General features: G+C 51.2%; 1 protein-coding gene across 4 annotated transcripts in view; it reads right to left on the bottom strand.

Moving 5' to 3' along the window:
• Window positions 1-17,946, bottom strand: part of PKD1 (polycystin 1, transient receptor potential channel interacting) — a 133,220-nt gene that overhangs the window by 29,919 nt on the left and 85,355 nt on the right. For all 4 annotated transcript variants that reach the window (XM_034784707.1, XM_034784709.1, XM_034784708.1 and 1 more), the window contains 9 exons: window positions 15,857-16,000; window positions 14,335-14,614; window positions 11,194-11,410; window positions 9,401-9,560; window positions 7,693-7,845; window positions 5,090-5,234; window positions 3,529-4,128; window positions 2,179-2,335; window positions 35-287 (listed from right to left, as the gene is read on the bottom strand). In XM_034784707.1, the coding sequence (XP_034640598.1) occupies window positions 35-287; window positions 2,179-2,335; window positions 3,529-4,128; window positions 5,090-5,234; window positions 7,693-7,845; window positions 9,401-9,560; window positions 11,194-11,410; window positions 14,335-14,614; window positions 15,857-16,000 (2,109 nt within the window). The remainder of the gene's footprint in view (window positions 1-34; window positions 288-2,178; window positions 2,336-3,528; window positions 4,129-5,089; window positions 5,235-7,692; window positions 7,846-9,400; window positions 9,561-11,193; window positions 11,411-14,334; window positions 14,615-15,856; window positions 16,001-17,946) is intronic.

Raw genomic sequence — 17,946 nt, 5'->3', positions numbered from 1 at the left:
AAAGCGCCAGTGTCTGGTTTTTGTTTTTACTCACAGGAAATATGAATTGGACGGAGTTTGGGGGAACAAACAGGCTGGCTCCGAAGGCTGTCAGGTGTTGGGTTAAGCACACAGCCTGATCCGGGCTGGTGTCCTCCAATGGGATGATGCCTTCCGTCTTCCACCTCATCTCCTGCTCACTGAAGTACTGGCACAAGGAGGTGTACAAACTCAGGGTCACCTCCACCGGCGACCAACTGAAATGGTTTGTGATGTTGAAGTAATAGTCCTTGGTGGTGTCATCAGTACTAAAAAGAGAAGAGCAAGCACGGGGCTGCTTATCCGCCAGCCCCTGGATGAGCCGCGAATCCCTATCCTGAGCCGATCTATGGCACACAAGTGACTTTCCATGCAAACAGCCCTGCTGCGTGGCGAGCAATTGACTCAGTACCAACTTCTGTGCAAAGCGACATAGGAAAACGGATCCTACTAATAGTGAGTAAGTTACAGAGTCCTTTTGCTGTGGGGGAACTCATGGGCTCCCCAAGGCTTTATTACTTATTATTGTTTGTATGTCTGTTAGTCATGGACTAGGAGCCCGGTGTGGTAGATGCACTAATTATAGTGCACATTCTCCTCTTTTGCAAAAGCGAATCGGTGGCTAGACTTGCACAGCTACCCCACCACCCCTTAACTGCGTTACCCTGACTCGGGTGACACTTCCATAGTGGGCCTGGGAAAGGCTTTGTTCATTAAGACTATGAATCCCTCTTTGAGAATCTTGTTACCAAAAGCCCTGGAAGCCGTGCTAAATTACACAGCAGTGGCTCTACCCTGGCCCCACCTATTCCCAGTCCACCAACTTTCTTCTTGGGTAACACCTAGGAGTGGTTCATAAATAACGGGAGGCGTAAACATTTATTGCTGTGGGAAAAAAAAAGAAATATTTCAACTACTGAAGTTGTACCAATGATTAACGCAATAAACAAGAAAGGTTGGATCCCAAAATCTAACAGTACAATAATAATACTAAATGTTTATATAGAACTTTACGTGTTCAAAGTGCCAAGTGATCTACGTGGGCAGGTAGGTGGGTGAATATCAATAGCCCCATTTTACAGATGGGGTAAATGAGGAACCGAGGCCAAAGGTGGTTTGCGGAAGGCCACACAGTAAGTCAAGAGTCAGGATTAGAACTCAGGACCACCCAGTGCCTAGCTCACTCCTCCACACCCAAAGTTTTTGGCACTGTACAGCAGGGGATCTGTGCATCTGTTCCCTTTAAGGGCAGTTCCACGGCACAGGCATTCTGGGATGTGTAGTTCTCTGGATCACATGACCAAACTGGGAGCAAGCTTTGCTAGGAAAGGGGCAGGTGACAGTCAAGTGACTGAAGTATATAAGGCTGCCCCATAATAGCTGTCCAGGGACGGGCAGACCTGGAGCAACAGCCAGGATGGGCTAAGGGCAAGGAGCCTGGCTGGGGCCTCGGAGCAGAATCCAGACGGGGCCAGGGGGTGACTGGAGCATGAGAAGGAAGAGGCCTGGGCAGCACGTTCGCAGTGTGGGGTTGAGGTCTAGGTTGGCACCGGTGCTCACGTAGGTGTTCCCTGAAAGGGAGGGTGGAAGGAAGCCCCTTACTCAGCTTGCATCATCGGGGTGAAGGAGCCACTGAGTTCTGGGGAATGAGTCCCCTGCAGTGGTGACCCCCAGAGAGGGAGGTGGTGCAGACCCCTGCCTCAGTAGTGTGAATAAATTTGAGCTTGGGGAAGGGGTGCTGAAGGCTTGCTTGGAGCCAGGGGAGGGAGGGGGGGTTGAAGGGAAAGGAGCTGCAGCGCTGAGAGGCTGTTCCCTTGGAGTGAGGAGAAGTTGGGCAGGTGCTCAAGGGAGGCTGGGCCCTAGTAAAGAAGCTGAGCGGGCGGGTCATAGTAATTACACTGGGACTCTGTCTGGGATGCTGCTTTCCCGGGAAGGAGACACCTCCTCAGTTTGGCCAGACGGGGAAAAGCACCGAACTGCCCTACCAGCAGAGGGACACGTATGCCAGCAGGAACGAGACTTGGAGCGAGGGGCGACCGGGGCAGCAGATGTGCCTGACGCCAGAATGGGTAAGCTGCCCCCAAAAGCTTATGGTCTAAAGCCACGAGCGAGAGCCAGGGCTAGGGGTTACACGGGAGGGGGGGGGTTGTTTTCTCTTACATTGGGGAAATGAAGAAAGTGTAGCGCTTGTGGTCCCGTCTCTCCACGGCCTCCAGCCCGATCTTCTTGGCCGCGCTGCAGTTGTGCTCGTTGGGCGCAGGCAAGGGAGAGAGGTAGGCTGCGATGAACGGCTCCAGCTCGCTCGAGATGTAACGATCTGGGCAGCAAGGGGAAGAGAGGGAATGGAAAGCCCTTTACAAACCCCCAGCGTGGGCCCCAATCCTGCTGACTTCAGCAGGTGTCTTGTTTGAGTGAGGGCTGCTAGATTGGACCTGTGATATTTACAGAAGTGAATGTTAAGTGCCACTGCTCCTGGTACCACGCTCACGTGTCAGCAGCCCATACAGGACTGGTTGGAAGGATCCATCCTGACAGGTGCTGAGCACCTGCCGCTAAGGGTTTACATGCCTTCCGCTCCCATTGCCCTCAGCAGGGAGGGAGGTGGCTCTGCACAGCGCGGGACTGGGCCTTTGGTGCTCAGGAACAAATGCTCAGTCCCGCTGTATCTTAGCATGTCACTAACGCCAGAGGTAACCCACGGACCATTCTCACCACGCAGCTCAATTCGATTTGTGTTCCAAGGGGGAAATGCTTGACTGGGGTTTGACCCTGGGTCAGCGAAGTCAGCGGGAACAGGCCCAGACCCGCCTGACATTCCTCCTGCAAGAGGAGAGTGGCACCAGGTGTGCAGGGCGAGAGGAGCCAGACAACGGTAGCGTATCTTGCAGTGTCTGACATGCCCTAGTAAAACCTGGGGCTAGGTTCTGCCAGGCTCTTGCAGGGACGCAGGGGTAAGAGTAAGGAACTTCCTCCACCGCTTGTGCAGCTCGCGGAAGGGCCGGGTGGAACGGCAGCTCCTGGGCTCAGAGGAGTGCGACCGGCTCCCTAATTAGGTATCACCCCTCCTCACTGCAGCAGGGAATGAGAATCCTAAGCATGATCCTCTCGCCCTCTAGTGGCTGGAAGTCCACAGAGACTATGCTATACCAGTCCTAGCGCAGCTAGACTCCAAGCATTTGGAAAGCATCTACCCTGCCCAATGTCACTGGAACACACGGACGAAGCTCTGAGGCTGCTATATGCCAACAGGATTCTCCTTTGGCTCCAGTGGTTAAGGCCAGTGGTTTTGGAGAGCAAAGGATTTGAGCTCTAGTCCCACTGGGGACAGTGACTCCCATATGGCCGTGACTTGCAGTGCAGCTCTCAATCCTGATCCCTTGCTCGTGTGTTGTGCTTGACTGGTCCCTGCCCTGTAGCAGATCCCGTTTAGCATGCAGGCCCCGGGCCCTGTGCTCTCTCTGGCCTTCAGATGAAAAGTATATTGAACAGCAGAAAAAGTGCGGTACCTACCATTTAAGACTCTGTAGGTGAGCTGGAAATGCAATCCTGCTTCTCTGTTGTTGTTTTCTGTCGTAACAACTAGGTTCACCGAAGTCTTTCCCTGAATGATTGCGGAGCCAGCGGAGATGTTCGTCATAGCATTGTTCAGTACCATCACAGTGATGGCCTTCTCTGCGTCCAGACTCCCGATGGGAATCTGGGTCCCGTTGTTGGTTTGAAACTCCATGGCGGCCACCTCTGTGGACACAGTGTAGTTGCTGATGTAGCCAAAGGGGAAGGGGTTGGAGTCCACCCGGAACATGACTTGGACCACGTCGGTCAGGTCGGAGAAGGTGGTGTTGAAGGCCTGGGGGATGGAGAACTGGCAGTCCAACGTGTTCTCATAGCAGAGCAAGTTGAGGGGATCAGACCGTTTGCCTTTGGCCACGATTTCTCCTCCCACCAATTCAAGGGGCTCCTCATTCAGCACCCGGGACTTCATGAGGATGCGCATCAGGCTGGAGGACAGGCTGTAGGCTTTGGAAGCTACCAGCACACGGTGGGGATCGTTGCACAATTCCTGGAGTTTTGACTCCTGTGGAACTGTGTTGACGAGTTGTATTAAGTCCCCTGTAAGGAGAGAGGTAAAATAGCAAATGGAATAGCAGTGAGGACCACAATCTAGGCAACACTCAACTCCTTCCCACAACCATCAGGAAATCTCCTTCCTTACTGGCTTTCTATTGGACTACAGCATTGTGACACAGGACCTTCCCCAATGAAAGCTCTCCATCGTCCATAGCTAAACATACAGCGCTCTTCTGCATCGCTGTGTTTTTTCTAACCTATGGTGTGGTTAAGATCTAAAGTTACAAGATCCTAATGTGGGCTTCCTCTTCCTTCTGTGAAAGGGCTGCGAGAAAAGTGGATGGAGGGAAATAGACACATAGAACCAATATAACAAACCCCTGGAACTATAAAGAGTAATGCCATTACAAACACAGCCCATTGCAAGCATGCCAATAACGGGCCTTTCTTTAAAGGTAACCTGAAGGTGATGTCAGAGGCCAATGAAGTTTCCATAAGCACATCTGTCAAGGATGAAGCCCAACTTGATGCTGTGCATGACAGCCCACACATCTGGAAGCTGCCTCTGTTATCCTCAAGCTTCCTAAAAACGGGCTGTTCCCTAGAGTACCAACGACTTCATTAATTCAGGGGCTGTCAGTTTCAAATGCCCCAGCAGGGAACAGGCACCAGCAGGATGACAGTGGGAAAATCGGAGAGATGATAAATTACAGGTGGACCCAACCTACAGATTCAGATTTTCCCCCAATGCCTGGAGGGGGGGATGCTATTCAAATGGAGGGCTTGGCACTGGCCCACGTCTGTGATAAACACTAGCTGTAGGCAGCCTTTGCTCAGGACATCTCCCAGCCGGGAGAAGGCCTAAGAAACCTTTCCCAGCTTTTCTAGCCTGGTCCTTCCCTGATCATCTTTTTAAAATCTACCCCCCGCCCATGCAGTGACGTCCATGCCCTGAACACCGCCTAGAGAACGTCTCCGTTGCTTGGGGGCCCCCAGAACTGACCCGTTATGTTGAGGATGTTGTCCGCGATGGCTGTCGGTGTCATGATGCCCTGAGTGGTTTCGCCCTGGAGGATGGCCATCATGCTTTCCAGCTTGCTCAAGGTCCCGGTCAGACATGATCTGCAAAGAAGCTCCTTGCTCGCCACCTGCCGTTAGAAATGCAGGCTAATCCAGCGAAATCAACTCTGTATAAACGGCAGTAGCAGCTGTGCATGGTACTTACTGGGTTCAGTCCTACCAAATGCTGAGCGCTCTGGCTCTGAGACTACCTGCATGCCTCTAGTTCAACCTGTGCTTGGGAGCGCCGCTGGATCGGGACCGTGCACCCTGTGTGCCATATCTCTAATAGTTCTCTTCAGATTGTACTTTATCCACAACCAAGTCCATTTTTTCCCCCAATCATCTACTTACCCTTCTCACTGGATATCATAATCTACCTACCTACTGGCCGTCTAGCGTTCCCTTCACTGTAGTACCTAGACAACTCGCACTGCAATAATAGCCTGTCTAGAGGTACCAATGCAAGGCAGGGCACCCAAGTCCCTGGGGTTCTGACACCAGGAGTGAATGTGTCTCTTGTTGCTTCTTTCAAGTTGTTACCTCAGGGCTGAATTTTACTCCTGTTGAAGACAACCAGAGGCGGTTGGGTTTTTTCCATTGTCTTCAACGGGAGCAGGATTTGGCTCTAAGTGGATCCATCTCCAACATTCAAACATGTCCTAGAGCTGTGGGAGGGATTTCACCACCCAGTTTTGATGACCGTCCCTCCCATCCACTCCCAGATGTGTCTAAGAAACAGAATGTTCTACGTTTAAAGCATGGGCTCGATGGGAATAAGCTACGAAACACATGGAAGCAGTTACCACCACCCATCTCCTAGCTCCTCTTCTTTTTGTCATCAGAGGATTCACCACAGATGTCAGAACGACTTGCAGCACAAAGGGGTGTGAAAGCCCCCATGGGCTTGTATTTGTACATTAATATACAGCACTATTTACAGAGATATAAGAGGACCTCTCTCTACCCTGAGGATCTTACTATGTAAAGAAGAGACAGCAGCAGCATGTAAGATGAAAACGAGTTACACAGAGCAGAGGAAGGAAGGGAGAGAACAGCAAAAAGGAGTCATGGAAGAACTGCCCCAGGGAGACTGTTACCCAAGGAGCAGAGCTGACGTGAAATACTTTCCAGGCAGAAAATGTGGTTTTTGTCAAAATAGAAACTCTCTGTGGGGAAAAATGTTAAAATTAACATTTTCTCTCCCCAATAGGGAGAATAGAAACAAGCAGTTTAATTTTGAGCCAACATTTCTAAAACCAAACAAAAAAGTTACTTTAAAATGATGCCTTTTTTTCTATTTTTCCAATGTCAAACTTTTTGTTCTCTGCCTTTTTTTTTTTTGGTTGCTATTTCGGCTTTTTGCTCTGGCTCGGAGCCAAAACTAATCTGGGAATGTCAAACCTGACTACAGGACAAGACTTCCATTCCCTGACCAGCTCCACTGCAGTCCGATGAGGTGCTGGGTTGCAGGCTCACGAGAAGAGGTCGAGTGTGTCTTGTGCTAGTAAAATCCGGCAGAGGAAAGTGATGCATGGGGCCAGAGTTCAGGGCAGGGACAGAGGCAGAAGAGAAAGCAGTGGCTTTGGCGAGAAGGATCCCAGGATGAGCTGTTCGAAGCAAAGGGGGTCCCGGGACAAGGATTTTGAGAGCAGCGGGCTGTTGGATTCATGGCAGGCCGCATTGTCAATGGGCGAGCGTGCGGAGCTATTTATGGGTCTGAGGGAGGTGCTCAGAAATGACGGTGATGGGCAAGCAAAGCCTCACTTCCCTTCGAGAGGTAGGGGAAGAAGAGCAGGCGGTTGATTGGCTGGCCACCCAAAGCCAAGCCCATTAAATAGCTGGGCTCATTCGTTTGATGCCCAGCTGATGAAGCATAAAAAGCCCCTCCTGAATCCAACAGGGAGCAGCCCCAGCCCTGGGAAGTGGGGCCCACGGGCGAGGCTCAGGGCCGGCTCCAGGTACCAGCTCAGCAAGCAGGTGCTTGGGGCGGCACGTCGGGCTCTTTGGCGGCGGGTCCCTCGGTCCCTCTCAGAGGGAAGGACCTGCCGCCGAATTGCCGCTGAAGAAGAAAGCGGCGCGGTGGAGCTACCGCCGATCGCGGCTTTTTTTTTTTTTTTCTGCCGCTTGGGGCTGCAAAAACCCTGGAGCCGGCCCCGGCTAGGCTGCCACAGTGTGGAATGCAATACTTCAAATGATGACAGGCTCCGAGCCTCCTGCTGCCAAGCAACTGTGCTAGGGCTGTTTCCAGAGGACAGGTATAAATTCTTCGGTAACATCTGCAGGGGATGAGTGCGCATTCATCTCTCGCTGCCTTTCGAGAATGATAGATGAGAAAAGGGTAGCGACGATAATGCTTGCACTTAAAGATGGATGGCTAGAAACACACACGCCCTACAGATGTCACCGACAAATTATACCTGTCCTCTGTATATGATCAACGTGTGTGTATGTGCGCGAAGCTGAAACGGAACAAGGAAAGGCCAGAGCTACCCTTTCTTTCCATCACTCAGCATCAGAGCAGAATGAGGCCGGAGGGTCCCATACCATGCACTGAGCAAGGGCAGCGGAGATCTGCTGGATATCGTCCACCGTGTTCACATTCAGGGAGATGAGGGTCTCGGTGATGTTTCTCCGCGTCCAGGTGCGAAGATCTAGTTCGTCCCCGGTCTTGGCTTCTGAGCGCATCAAGTGCTCGTGCTTAGGGGAAACAAAAGCAGGGGGGTTTATCAGAAGCTTGCAGAACACGAGCTTTAGCACTCAACCACAAATTTCCATTGCAGCATTTAATGACTTTCCAGCTGGGAGTCTCTGATATCTGGGTTCTCGGCAGGCACAGCCAGGGCTGCTGCTGGATACAATTTGAAAGTTAAAAAGCCTCTTTGCAGTCTGCTGCCAGTGGAAAATATAACTGGAAGCAGGACAGGAAACAATCTCCGTGAAAGAGTCTTCTCCTCTGCAGCTTCTGCCAGCTACGAGAACATTCTTGTCTCAGTGAGATCTGGTCACTTTTCAATGTTGCTGTGTGATCGTACCAGATCTCCTCTCTTGCCTGTGCTGTTGTTTGTTGGGCCACTCGGTGGGCCCAGCTTTCAACAGAGCGTTCCAGTCTAATTCTGTAATTCAAATGGGCACTTTAATAGGGCACCCCTGTTCTGCAGGCTTAAACTGGTACCTAGGTGCATACAACTGGCATTTACCCAGCAAAGCACAAAGCGGGGCACCCAGGTGGAGATCCGGATGCTCTGTGAAAGTGGCCATGTTTTGAAAATTGGGCGCCCCGGCTGCACAGTGACTCTTTACAGTGTCTTAGGGATACACAATTTTAGGCTATGGACAATCCAGGTGGGTTAGATTGGCACAGGCATCTGTGCCCACTGTACTGCCAAGGCTGGAGTTCAGGGCCTGTTCTCTTGTTCCCCATTCACCTAGTGGTCTGGGATTGCTGAGGAAGCCGTGTGCTCAGTCCTTCAGGGATGGGGAAGGGAGAGCCCTGTGCTGACTCCCTGAGGGACCAACACTGATAGGCTCTAAAGGATGGGACGAGGCTCATCTGCGGCAAGAAAGAGGGATCCACAAAAATCTATGGGAGCTGGGCACCTGCTAGGACTGGGCCCTGAATGAGATTTGAGTGACAATGAACAAAGGGGCTGGGGGAGTTGTGTGGGGAGCCTGGGAAGATGATGGTTAAGAGAGAAAAATCATGAGTTGTACTTTGTGGCCACGTGTCGGGCACCCGTGGAAGGCCCCGTGTGCATGTGCAGAGCCGTTCTGCTGACTCATCCTGGCAGCTGGGCCAGGCAGGTCTCAGTGGCACCCACTCAAGTGCATGAAAGGCTAGTGAGAGAGGGAGAGCTTTGCGACAGCCAGCCCAAGGGGGAGCTCAGGCTAAGGTTTCTATTGGTAAGTGCAGTGTTTAAACTGGGGGAGAAGACAGTGAGGGAAGGCTGGCTGCATCCAGAGGAGGAAAGTAGGCTATGAGGCCGGAGAGTGGGTACAGGGTACATTTCCCTCTCCTGGGCCTACTTTGATGCCCCCTGCTCTCACACAGGTCATGTGACTGGGACGCACTCAGATCTCCAGCACAGCCCAGCATCCCACAGCTGGTCTCCGACATCTACTAACTTCCTTGGGAGACCGGGTGAAACGGTCAGTTTACCTCAGGCCCAAGGTGAGCTCATGGACTGGATAACGAGTGGCCAGCCAACCAGAGCTGGTAGCCAGCCAGGCAGCAGGTCAGACAGCACTGCTTTACCTCATTTAAGATGGTGATGAGGGCCAGAGAGTACTCGATGACATGCTGCGGGTCCCCCTGCTTCACCAAGCCCTGCAGCACAGTGTCGGTCTGATTGTAGAGCCAGTGAGAGAGGCTGTGGACTCCGGCCGCGGGGGTTGGCAGGGTGATGGTCATGGAGCTGGAAGGGGAAGAAGCGCTCGGTTTGTAAAGAGCAGACTGTCGAATGGAACCAAGGGCGATGAGCATATTCCTCCCCACCTCCCCCCGGCAGCGCCTAGAGAAAGTCCTTTGAGCGTCACTGGACCCCGGGCATGGACCGGCTCTTCTCAGACCCCTGTCTCACAAAGGAGGGGAGGCCTGTTTCTGAATAGTTGAGATAAGGGGCCAAATTCCTCCCTTGCGTAACTCCACGTAACCATTGGATTGGCAGAAGGGAGATGTTTGACCCTGGGAGTAAGATCTGGGTTCAGTTTTAGGGTGTTTAAGAAGCACCCAAGAACTGTCTTCAGTCCACGTAGATTGTAGAGGTGTCGATCTTCTAGAGTCCAGGGGGCACTTGCAGCTTGGATTTAGTCCCTTGGGGCCCAATGCATGAGGTTAATGCACTGGGGGGGCTTGTGTTTATTCACTACTGAATGAAAGATGAGTGTCAGAAATCAGCCCGTGCTGGGACCTGCCCCAGCGACCCCCAGCTCCAAACACAGGAGTGCGCCCACCTGAGCTAAACACAGCTCTGCCCCTGCTTGTCAGCAGTGGGACACCAGGTTATTCCGAGCACAGCTCCCTGCTGCTTCCAACTTTCTTTAAAGGGTTCTGGCTGCAAAGGAGGGGCAGGAGGCAGAGCACGCTCGCAGCACAAGCAGGGAGAGCTCCAAGATAAATGGGCCCAGGTGTCCTTTATTCATCTGGCTTTCCCAGTAAGCCATCACTAATAATGCAGCCATTTGTTATGGGTACGAAAGGAACATTAAATTCTTCTCCCACCCAACTGCAATGCGAGTCAGTCACAGCCTCTTTGCCTGATGTATTGCCCTCGAACAATATTACTCGTAAAAAATATAGAGCTAGATCTCCTGGAAAACGACATCCTGCCTCAAAAGGGAAGCGTGGCTGTGACTCAAGATGAATGGCCACGGGAACAGTAACTCAGGTGAGGGGAAATGTGTGTGCAGGGGGCTTTTTGATCTTTCTTAACAAGGTCGCGTTCATCGAGCTTTACTGGTCTAGCAGCCCCGTCTATTAGCGGAGAGGTAAAACTTAAGACGTACCTGAAGAGGTCTTTAAATGATTTCCAAATGGTGCTTGTGTTTGATTAAAATGAATGAGGAGAGGAAGTGTGTATCGACAGATGGTTAAAAATAGAGTGAATTTGTGTGTGTCTATCAGAGAAGTGAGTGCTTGTGAGGGCCTGAGGAAGTGTGATCTCCTTCCTCCACCTACAGCCCAGACATGACGGAGGCAGCTGGAATGCAAGTTCCCATCCCACTATGCCTTAACTCAGTCCTTGAGAGACCACCTGTAAGGCCTGGAGCTCAGTCTCTGTGGCCCAATATTTCACTGATGCTGTATTTGCCACCAGTGCTGGGGGGTTTCTGAGCTGGGCACGGTTGCAGCAGGAACCCATCTGACGAGGGATCCATAGCCCTTGAACAGACATGCCCACTGCACAGCTGCTAAGCCGCACTTTGTTATCCCGCCAAGGGCACAGGCCTGTGATTTGGGATTCCTGGATTTTGTGCGCAGCTTGGCCCCTACTTCACCATGTGGCTGTGGGCCTGTTGCTTCCCCTGTCTGTAATAGGAGCACCTTACCGGTTGAGGGCCACGACCGTAGCTCCCAGCTGATCCTGCACGAGCACAGAAACGTACACGAGGAAGCGGTTTGCACTGAAGCCTGGTGGGAGGAAGGCGCTGTGCTCAGAGCGGCTGCCTTTGTACATGCCGAACTCCTCACATTGCCCTGCTTTGCAGCGAGTGGCCAGGAGGATGTACACCAAGGGGGCCTCTTCGTCCTCCGTGTCTCTCCAGCCTGCAAGCCAAGCACACCGGGCAGTGTCAATGGGATCCGAGCGCACCCCCCAGGCCAGGCCTGTAGCTGCAGCCATTGTCTTGACCACTAGGGATCAGGCTTTTAAATCCATCATTAACAGCGGCCCGTGCCCTCTCTCTCCCCTCTGTTACTCTTGTCCCTTGATTTGCATAATACTGTGCAGAGTTACATTGCTGACTCCCCCTGCCTCTTTCCCCTCATCACTAGGGCCCTACCAAATTCATGGCCATGAATGCATCACGGACTGTGAAATCTGGTCCCCCCGCGTGAAATCTGGTCTTTTGTGTGTTTTTACCCTATACTATACAGATTTCACCGGGGAGACCAGCATTTCTCAAATTGGGGGTCCTGACCCAAAAGGGAGTTGCAGGGGGGTCACAAGGTTATTTTAGGGGGGACATGGTCGTGCCACCCTTACTTCTGCGCTGCCTTCAGAGCTGGGTGGCCGAAGAGCAGAGGCTGTTGGCCGGGCGGTTATTGTAGGGGGCGTTGCAGTACTGCTACCCTTATGTCTGAGCTGCTGCTGGCGGCGGCGCTGCCTTCAGAGCTGGGCAACCAGAGAGCAGCGGCCGCTGGCCAGGAACCCAGCTCTGAAGGAAATACCCTGCAAGCAGCAGTGCAGAAGTAAGGGTGGCAATACCATACCAGGCCCTCCTTACGTCTGCGTTGCCGCTGGTGGTGGCTCTGTCTTCAGAGCTGGGCTCCCAACCAGCAGCTGCTGCTCTCCGACCGCCCAGCTCTGAAGGAAGCGCCATCACCAGTAGCAGCTCAGAAGTAAGGGTTGCGGTCCCAACCCCCCCTACAATAACCTTGCGAAACCCCCCCCCCGCCCCTCCAAACTCTTTTTTGGGTCAGGACCCCTACAATTACAACACCGTGAAATTTCAGATTTAAATAGCGGAAATCGTGACATTTCAATTTTAAAAATCCCATGACTCTGAAATGGACCAAAATGGATCAGGAATTTGGTAGAGCCCTACTCATCATCCCCTCCACAGCGAGTGTCCCTGCTGCCCTGACAGGGTGGGACAGGCTGAACTAAAGCCTCCAGAGAACTGATAGAGGGATCTGAGGTACAAAGCTCTGAGCTGGATTTCTCTCAAGTTGAGGGGTTTTCTGTTGTGGGTTTTGGGCCCCAGAACATTTGGTCATAGAGTTTAAGGTCAGAAGGCACCACCGGACCATCTCGTCTGATTTCCTGTATATCACAGGCCATCAACTCACGCTCTAAACCCAACCACTGAAATGAGACCAAAGTATCACAGCCCACAGGAGCCTAGTCTAGTATGTGTCATGGGCAGAGGATAGGCAAGACCAAGGTTCACCAAGGCCCCTGCAATGGCAGGGATGATATACCCAGATCATCCTGGCAAGCGACCCGCGCCCACACGCTGCAGAGATAGACAAAAACTCCTCAAGGTCCCTGCCAGTCTGACCTGGGGGAAAAGTCTTTCCTGGCCACACCTATGGTAATCAGTTAGACCCTGAGCATGTGAGCAAGAACCAGCCAACCAAGCCCCTGAGAGAGAGGCTGCTCGGTGCCACCTCAGAGTTATGGCCAGGCCAGCCCACCCTGCGGCCCAGCTTCGGCTGTGGCCAGCCTTGATGCTTCAGAGGAAGGAGATTAACAAAAAATCCCCAAACAACCCAGAATACCTTGGGGGTAAAATATCCTTTCCTGTCCCCCTAGAGGTGGCCAGTTGAAACCCTGAAGCATGAGCTTTTAACAATTCAGGAGACCCTAGAGAAATCAACACGCCACCATGGGAATAGCCACGTACTCCCCATAACTCAAGAGCAAAACAAGGACGATTCTGTTGTACTGCAGAGCCAAGGTCCCTGACTAGATATAATGTCCTAAACAAAAGCCCTGTAAAAGCTGCTGTTAGCTTGAGACCTCAGTGCAAGCCTGTTATAGTCCACCAGCCTTAGAAATGAATGGGTTATTACACTGGATATAGCCCACTGATCTGTATTTTGTATCCAGCAGTTTGTCCCTGCTTAACATATATTACAACTAATAGCCACAAACCCCATAATGCCAAAGGTACAAAGTTTTCATAACTAGCGCTGGCAGATCAAAATATACCAGACATTAAAATCGCATCATTCTGATTACCCTCTTGCTTTTCCACCTGATTTAAGCTGCAATGTGATCACCATCACAAGAATGACTAGCGCTAGAAACCAATTTGCCCTACCATCGGAAACATGGAATCCCAGCATTCATGTACAATAAAGCATGAATCTCTAATACTAATCACTTGGGAGAGAAGCGGGGGAGTTTCAGAGACACTTACTTGCAGGCCCACAGCAATATGTTACAGGGACCAGTCAGCTTTTTGCATCATTGGGCTAGATATTTTTGTCTCTGTGACTGTGTCAGAAATAACTTGCAGGAAAGGAAGCTATATTTGGGTGGGGAAAGCAGAATGAAATCATTCAGGCCACATTTTCAGAGTGGCCTCTAAGTGGTGTCCAATTTCTGAGTTGTGTGAATGTGGGGATGTAAGTTTGGGCACTCGCTTTTTTCCCCACACCCAAAACCCAGGTTTATACACACAATCCACTCGCACCAACTAGCTTGACAGGCATTCGGATACTTGATTTAGATGTGAAAAATGTGTGCATAAATGGATTTTAGAATGTGCATGCTTGGGGTACCAAAATTGAGTGGGGCCTGCAGTCTGGTACTTGCAAACCTAAGGGTCTGCTTATGAAAAATCTGACCTACCTACAGGTACCCTTAGGAATAGACGTGGAGCTGAGAGTAAAGAGCGAGAACTCTGTGGGACCAAGGAATACATGCATCTGGATAACTCACTTGGTGTGAGAAACACACTCACCGATGAACAGTAGAGATGCCAGGCTAATCTCTGGCACTGTCACGACCACACACTCACCTGCACATTCAAAGTGAACTTTTGCCATCAGCGCCCTGACTTCTCCGGTTGGAGAGAGCTGACACAATCCTCCAATTGGAGGCCGGTTCGGGAGCAGGTCAATGGAGGCGTAACCTTCCTCCCCCGTTGTGAGGTCAGTGATGTGAAGAGTAAAGGTGTATCCTTCCCCATCCTTTAAGGCCCCTGGCCGTAAGACCAGGTTCATTCCGGTGTTACCAGTGGAGGTAGTGGTTTTGTCCAAGATGAGAGACTTGTTTTTAAAGCTATGTGCTGCCCATCTCTACAGAGATGAAGGGAGAAAGACAGGAGAAATTCTGGTTTAATCTGAAGTAATGTCCCTAAAATGTTTTTGGACTGAGTCTATAGGGGAAAAAATAGAATCTAGAGGTAAAGGCTGCCAAATTTGCAGTTGATAATTCAGCTTTGTTCTCATGTGCTGAAGCAACAAGAACTGGAAAGCTTCCAAACTGTCTGGTGGGAATATTTCCACTGTGAGATCCACTTTCGTCTCTGGGATTACATCATCCACTGACAAAATATTTCATAATACACAACACAAAACACAGGAAATCAAATTAAACAGTGGTGGAATCTCCTGGGGATAACATTGCTTTTACAGGCTACAATTGCTTTTTGACTGTGTCCTGCATTGTTCCTGTCAATCGTACAAACGTACAACTGTGACAACGAGACACACCGAGACAGGCGGCCGGAAAACACCGTGCAGGAAACCGCTCAGCTCACTGGGTGTTTCCAGTGGGACTTTCACTTACAAAGCCTGTTTCATCCAACACCATATAGCCCAGTACGCGGATGGGAGGGGAATGTGGCTGGAGGTGAAGAAAACAGACTGAGCGATCTATGTTTCAACCCCCTGAGCCAAAATAACTCAGGCCACAGAGCAGAGAGGCGAAAACACTTTAAAATCTTGATCAAAAGGAACGTGAAATGAGCTCCTGGTACGTGAGCCCAGGTTGACAGTGCCGTGGCAGGGGCATCATGGGTTGAATGGCCCTTGGGTAGCGGTGAGCCACTCTGATGGAGGGAGGCCACATTTCCCGCAACTCCCAGGGCAGTTACTGAGAAGATCTCTCCACGGGGACACAATTCGCACAGCCCATATGGGCATGGCTAGGGGAAGGCTCACTTGGTGGAGTTGCTGCTGACAGAACCTGAGCGGCTCCGTTTGAACGGCAGTTGCAGCAAACTTGCGGACTCTACAGTGGCAAGGCCTGGCATGACAGGGGGGGGGGGGGGCTCTGTGATGGGGTCAGAGCCCCTCCCCCAGGTTCACTACAAACAGACCCTGCTCTAAGAGGTAAGGCTTCTTGCAGATTCACAGGGGACTGCACTGGATGAAGGGGACACGCTGAGCAAGGCCTCAGAGCCCTGCTGCTCTGTTTCTCTTTGGGCGTTCACATCGATCGTGTTATTTTTCACTTAATTCTACCCCTCCCGCCCCCTAACACAAAAGGGATCGATTTTGCCTCCAACAGCAACGGCTTCCCCATCACCACTTTACCCCAAGCTTGGAGTCGTTCTGGCAGTTCCTGCAGGTGCCCTCCAGGTAGACATAGGAGCTCTTGCTGACTTCGTAGACAGACTGGGCTTTGCAGGAAACACATTCTAGGGACACAATGGGGACCCTTCCCTTCTTGATCAACACCTACGAGGAGGGAAGAACGGTAAGAGAACAACTCAGGAGACGTCCATTCCATGCCTGATGCAACCAGGACACACACAAAAGCATAAGGGGATATTGCTATCAACTTCTAACTAGTTTGCAAATGTCCTTGTGCCCAGTTCTCTGCACAGGAGCTCACTCCATTTCAGCATGACACGTATTTAGGGTGAAATTCACCCCACTGCAGAGGGACCAGCACGGGGCCTGTGCACTGCGCAAGTTCACTTAAGGATTCCCAAAGGGCTTTAGTGGGACAAGCCATGAATAAGCCACATAGGGATTTCACTTTCAGGGCCTAGATACTCTGTAGAGAAGACATCTAACTGGGAGAGGGAAGGTCTAGTTGGATCTGAGATCAAACATCTGGCATGCATCTGGCCCTGGAAACTTCTGCAACTCGCCTTGATTTTCTTTGGGCCAAATCTTTGGCCCTTCCTCTGCAGCGAGCCCTGAGCCAGTGAAACTAGCTGTGAAAAGGGGGAGGCAGGACTGGCCCCCTGCTTGCCACCGAGCCCTGAACAATGGGAGTTGTCTGTCCTCCAATACACAGAGGGTGCAGGGCAGGCCCTGGCTCTGTGCCTGCCTAGGCCCCTGGGCATTCTTCCCAATGGAAGGGGAATGCAGTGAGCCCTGGTCCTGCAGCAGCATCTTCCTCTCTTGTTCCCGCTGAGATCCTCAGCCTGGGCCTTTGTGCTGGGTCTCAGGATCTGGCCCTGGGCCTGCATGGCTCTGTTCAGTGCATTCTTTGTCACTACTTTGTATAAACCGTCAGCATTCTAAGTACACCTCTACCCCGATATAACGCGACCCGATAGAACACGAATTCGGATCTAACGCGGTAAAGCAGTGCTCCGGGGAGGCGGGGCTGCGCACTCTGGCGGATTAAAGCAAGTTCAATATAACGCGGTTTCACTTATAACACAGTAAGATTTTTTGGCTCCCGAGGACAGCGTTATATCGGGGTAGAGGTGTACATTTTTAAAATGCCCTTGAAAGACATGAGAAATGATAAAGAAGCTAGAACAGCAGCTCCTACTAGCTATCAAATGCATTTTGGTCTGCTGTGCAGGACAGCCAGTTTTTCCACGGGACGGTGTGTTGTCCCGGACTTTCCTCTCAACTTCACCGCCTACAACTGGTTACCTCTAACACGCCTCTCCTACAAAGCGCTGTGCAGGATAAGAACTTCAGGATCCCCGTTCCCTCAGAGCCCCTGGCTAGTGTAGTATTATCTCTGTACTTCTCCTAAACGCCTTTAATCCCCTACCAAGCAGCACGGTGCGGAGTTTGCCTGGGCCCTAGCATAATGAGTATTCTGAATGTAAAGAAAGGCAGTAATAAAGACATTGTTTAACATGGCAGGCTGTTAAAAGCGAGTGTTCCACCAACTGAAGGGGAAGAGCATTGAAGGTTCCCTCATTCCTCCAGCCTTTGCAAATTTCCTATGACACTGGATTCATTGTTCTGCGCTCATGCATGGAAAGCTGATAGTACGGAATGTCCTTGAAAGACTATCAATTTAAATTTTTTTTCTTTATCCTCCGGCTTTGGTTTAAAAATCCAGGCAGTAAGAGTTTCCACTTTCAGACTAACTACGTCTCTTAATTGCCAAACGCACCATGATGAATGTTTCTGACATAAGCCATAAGTGCTGTCGGACTGCAGATGCGCTCAGTGTTTGGTTTAATCTGACATAAACAACATGCCCTTAAAAAACCTTCTGTTTATTTTTTAAAAAGGAAAAAAGGGGTAGGAACGATTGACAGCAAAAGCGAGTACCAGCCCTCCTAAAGCTCGCCCTTCTGGTGCCAATTTGGAAAGGGCACAGGGCTGTTAAGTGGAAGTAGGGCTGGGGCACGATAGTGCTGGGCACATTGCTGGATCAGTTCTTAATCCCGTGGGCTGTAGGATCCTCATATTCTCCTAAA

Source organism: Trachemys scripta, chromosome 10, assembly GCF_013100865.1.
Source record: "Trachemys scripta elegans isolate TJP31775 chromosome 10, CAS_Tse_1.0, whole genome shotgun sequence".
Lineage (NCBI taxonomy): Eukaryota > Metazoa > Chordata > Testudines > Emydidae > Trachemys > Trachemys scripta.
Note: the sequence above shows the minus strand (reverse complement) of the source record. Positions and strands in the feature narration are given on the sequence as shown.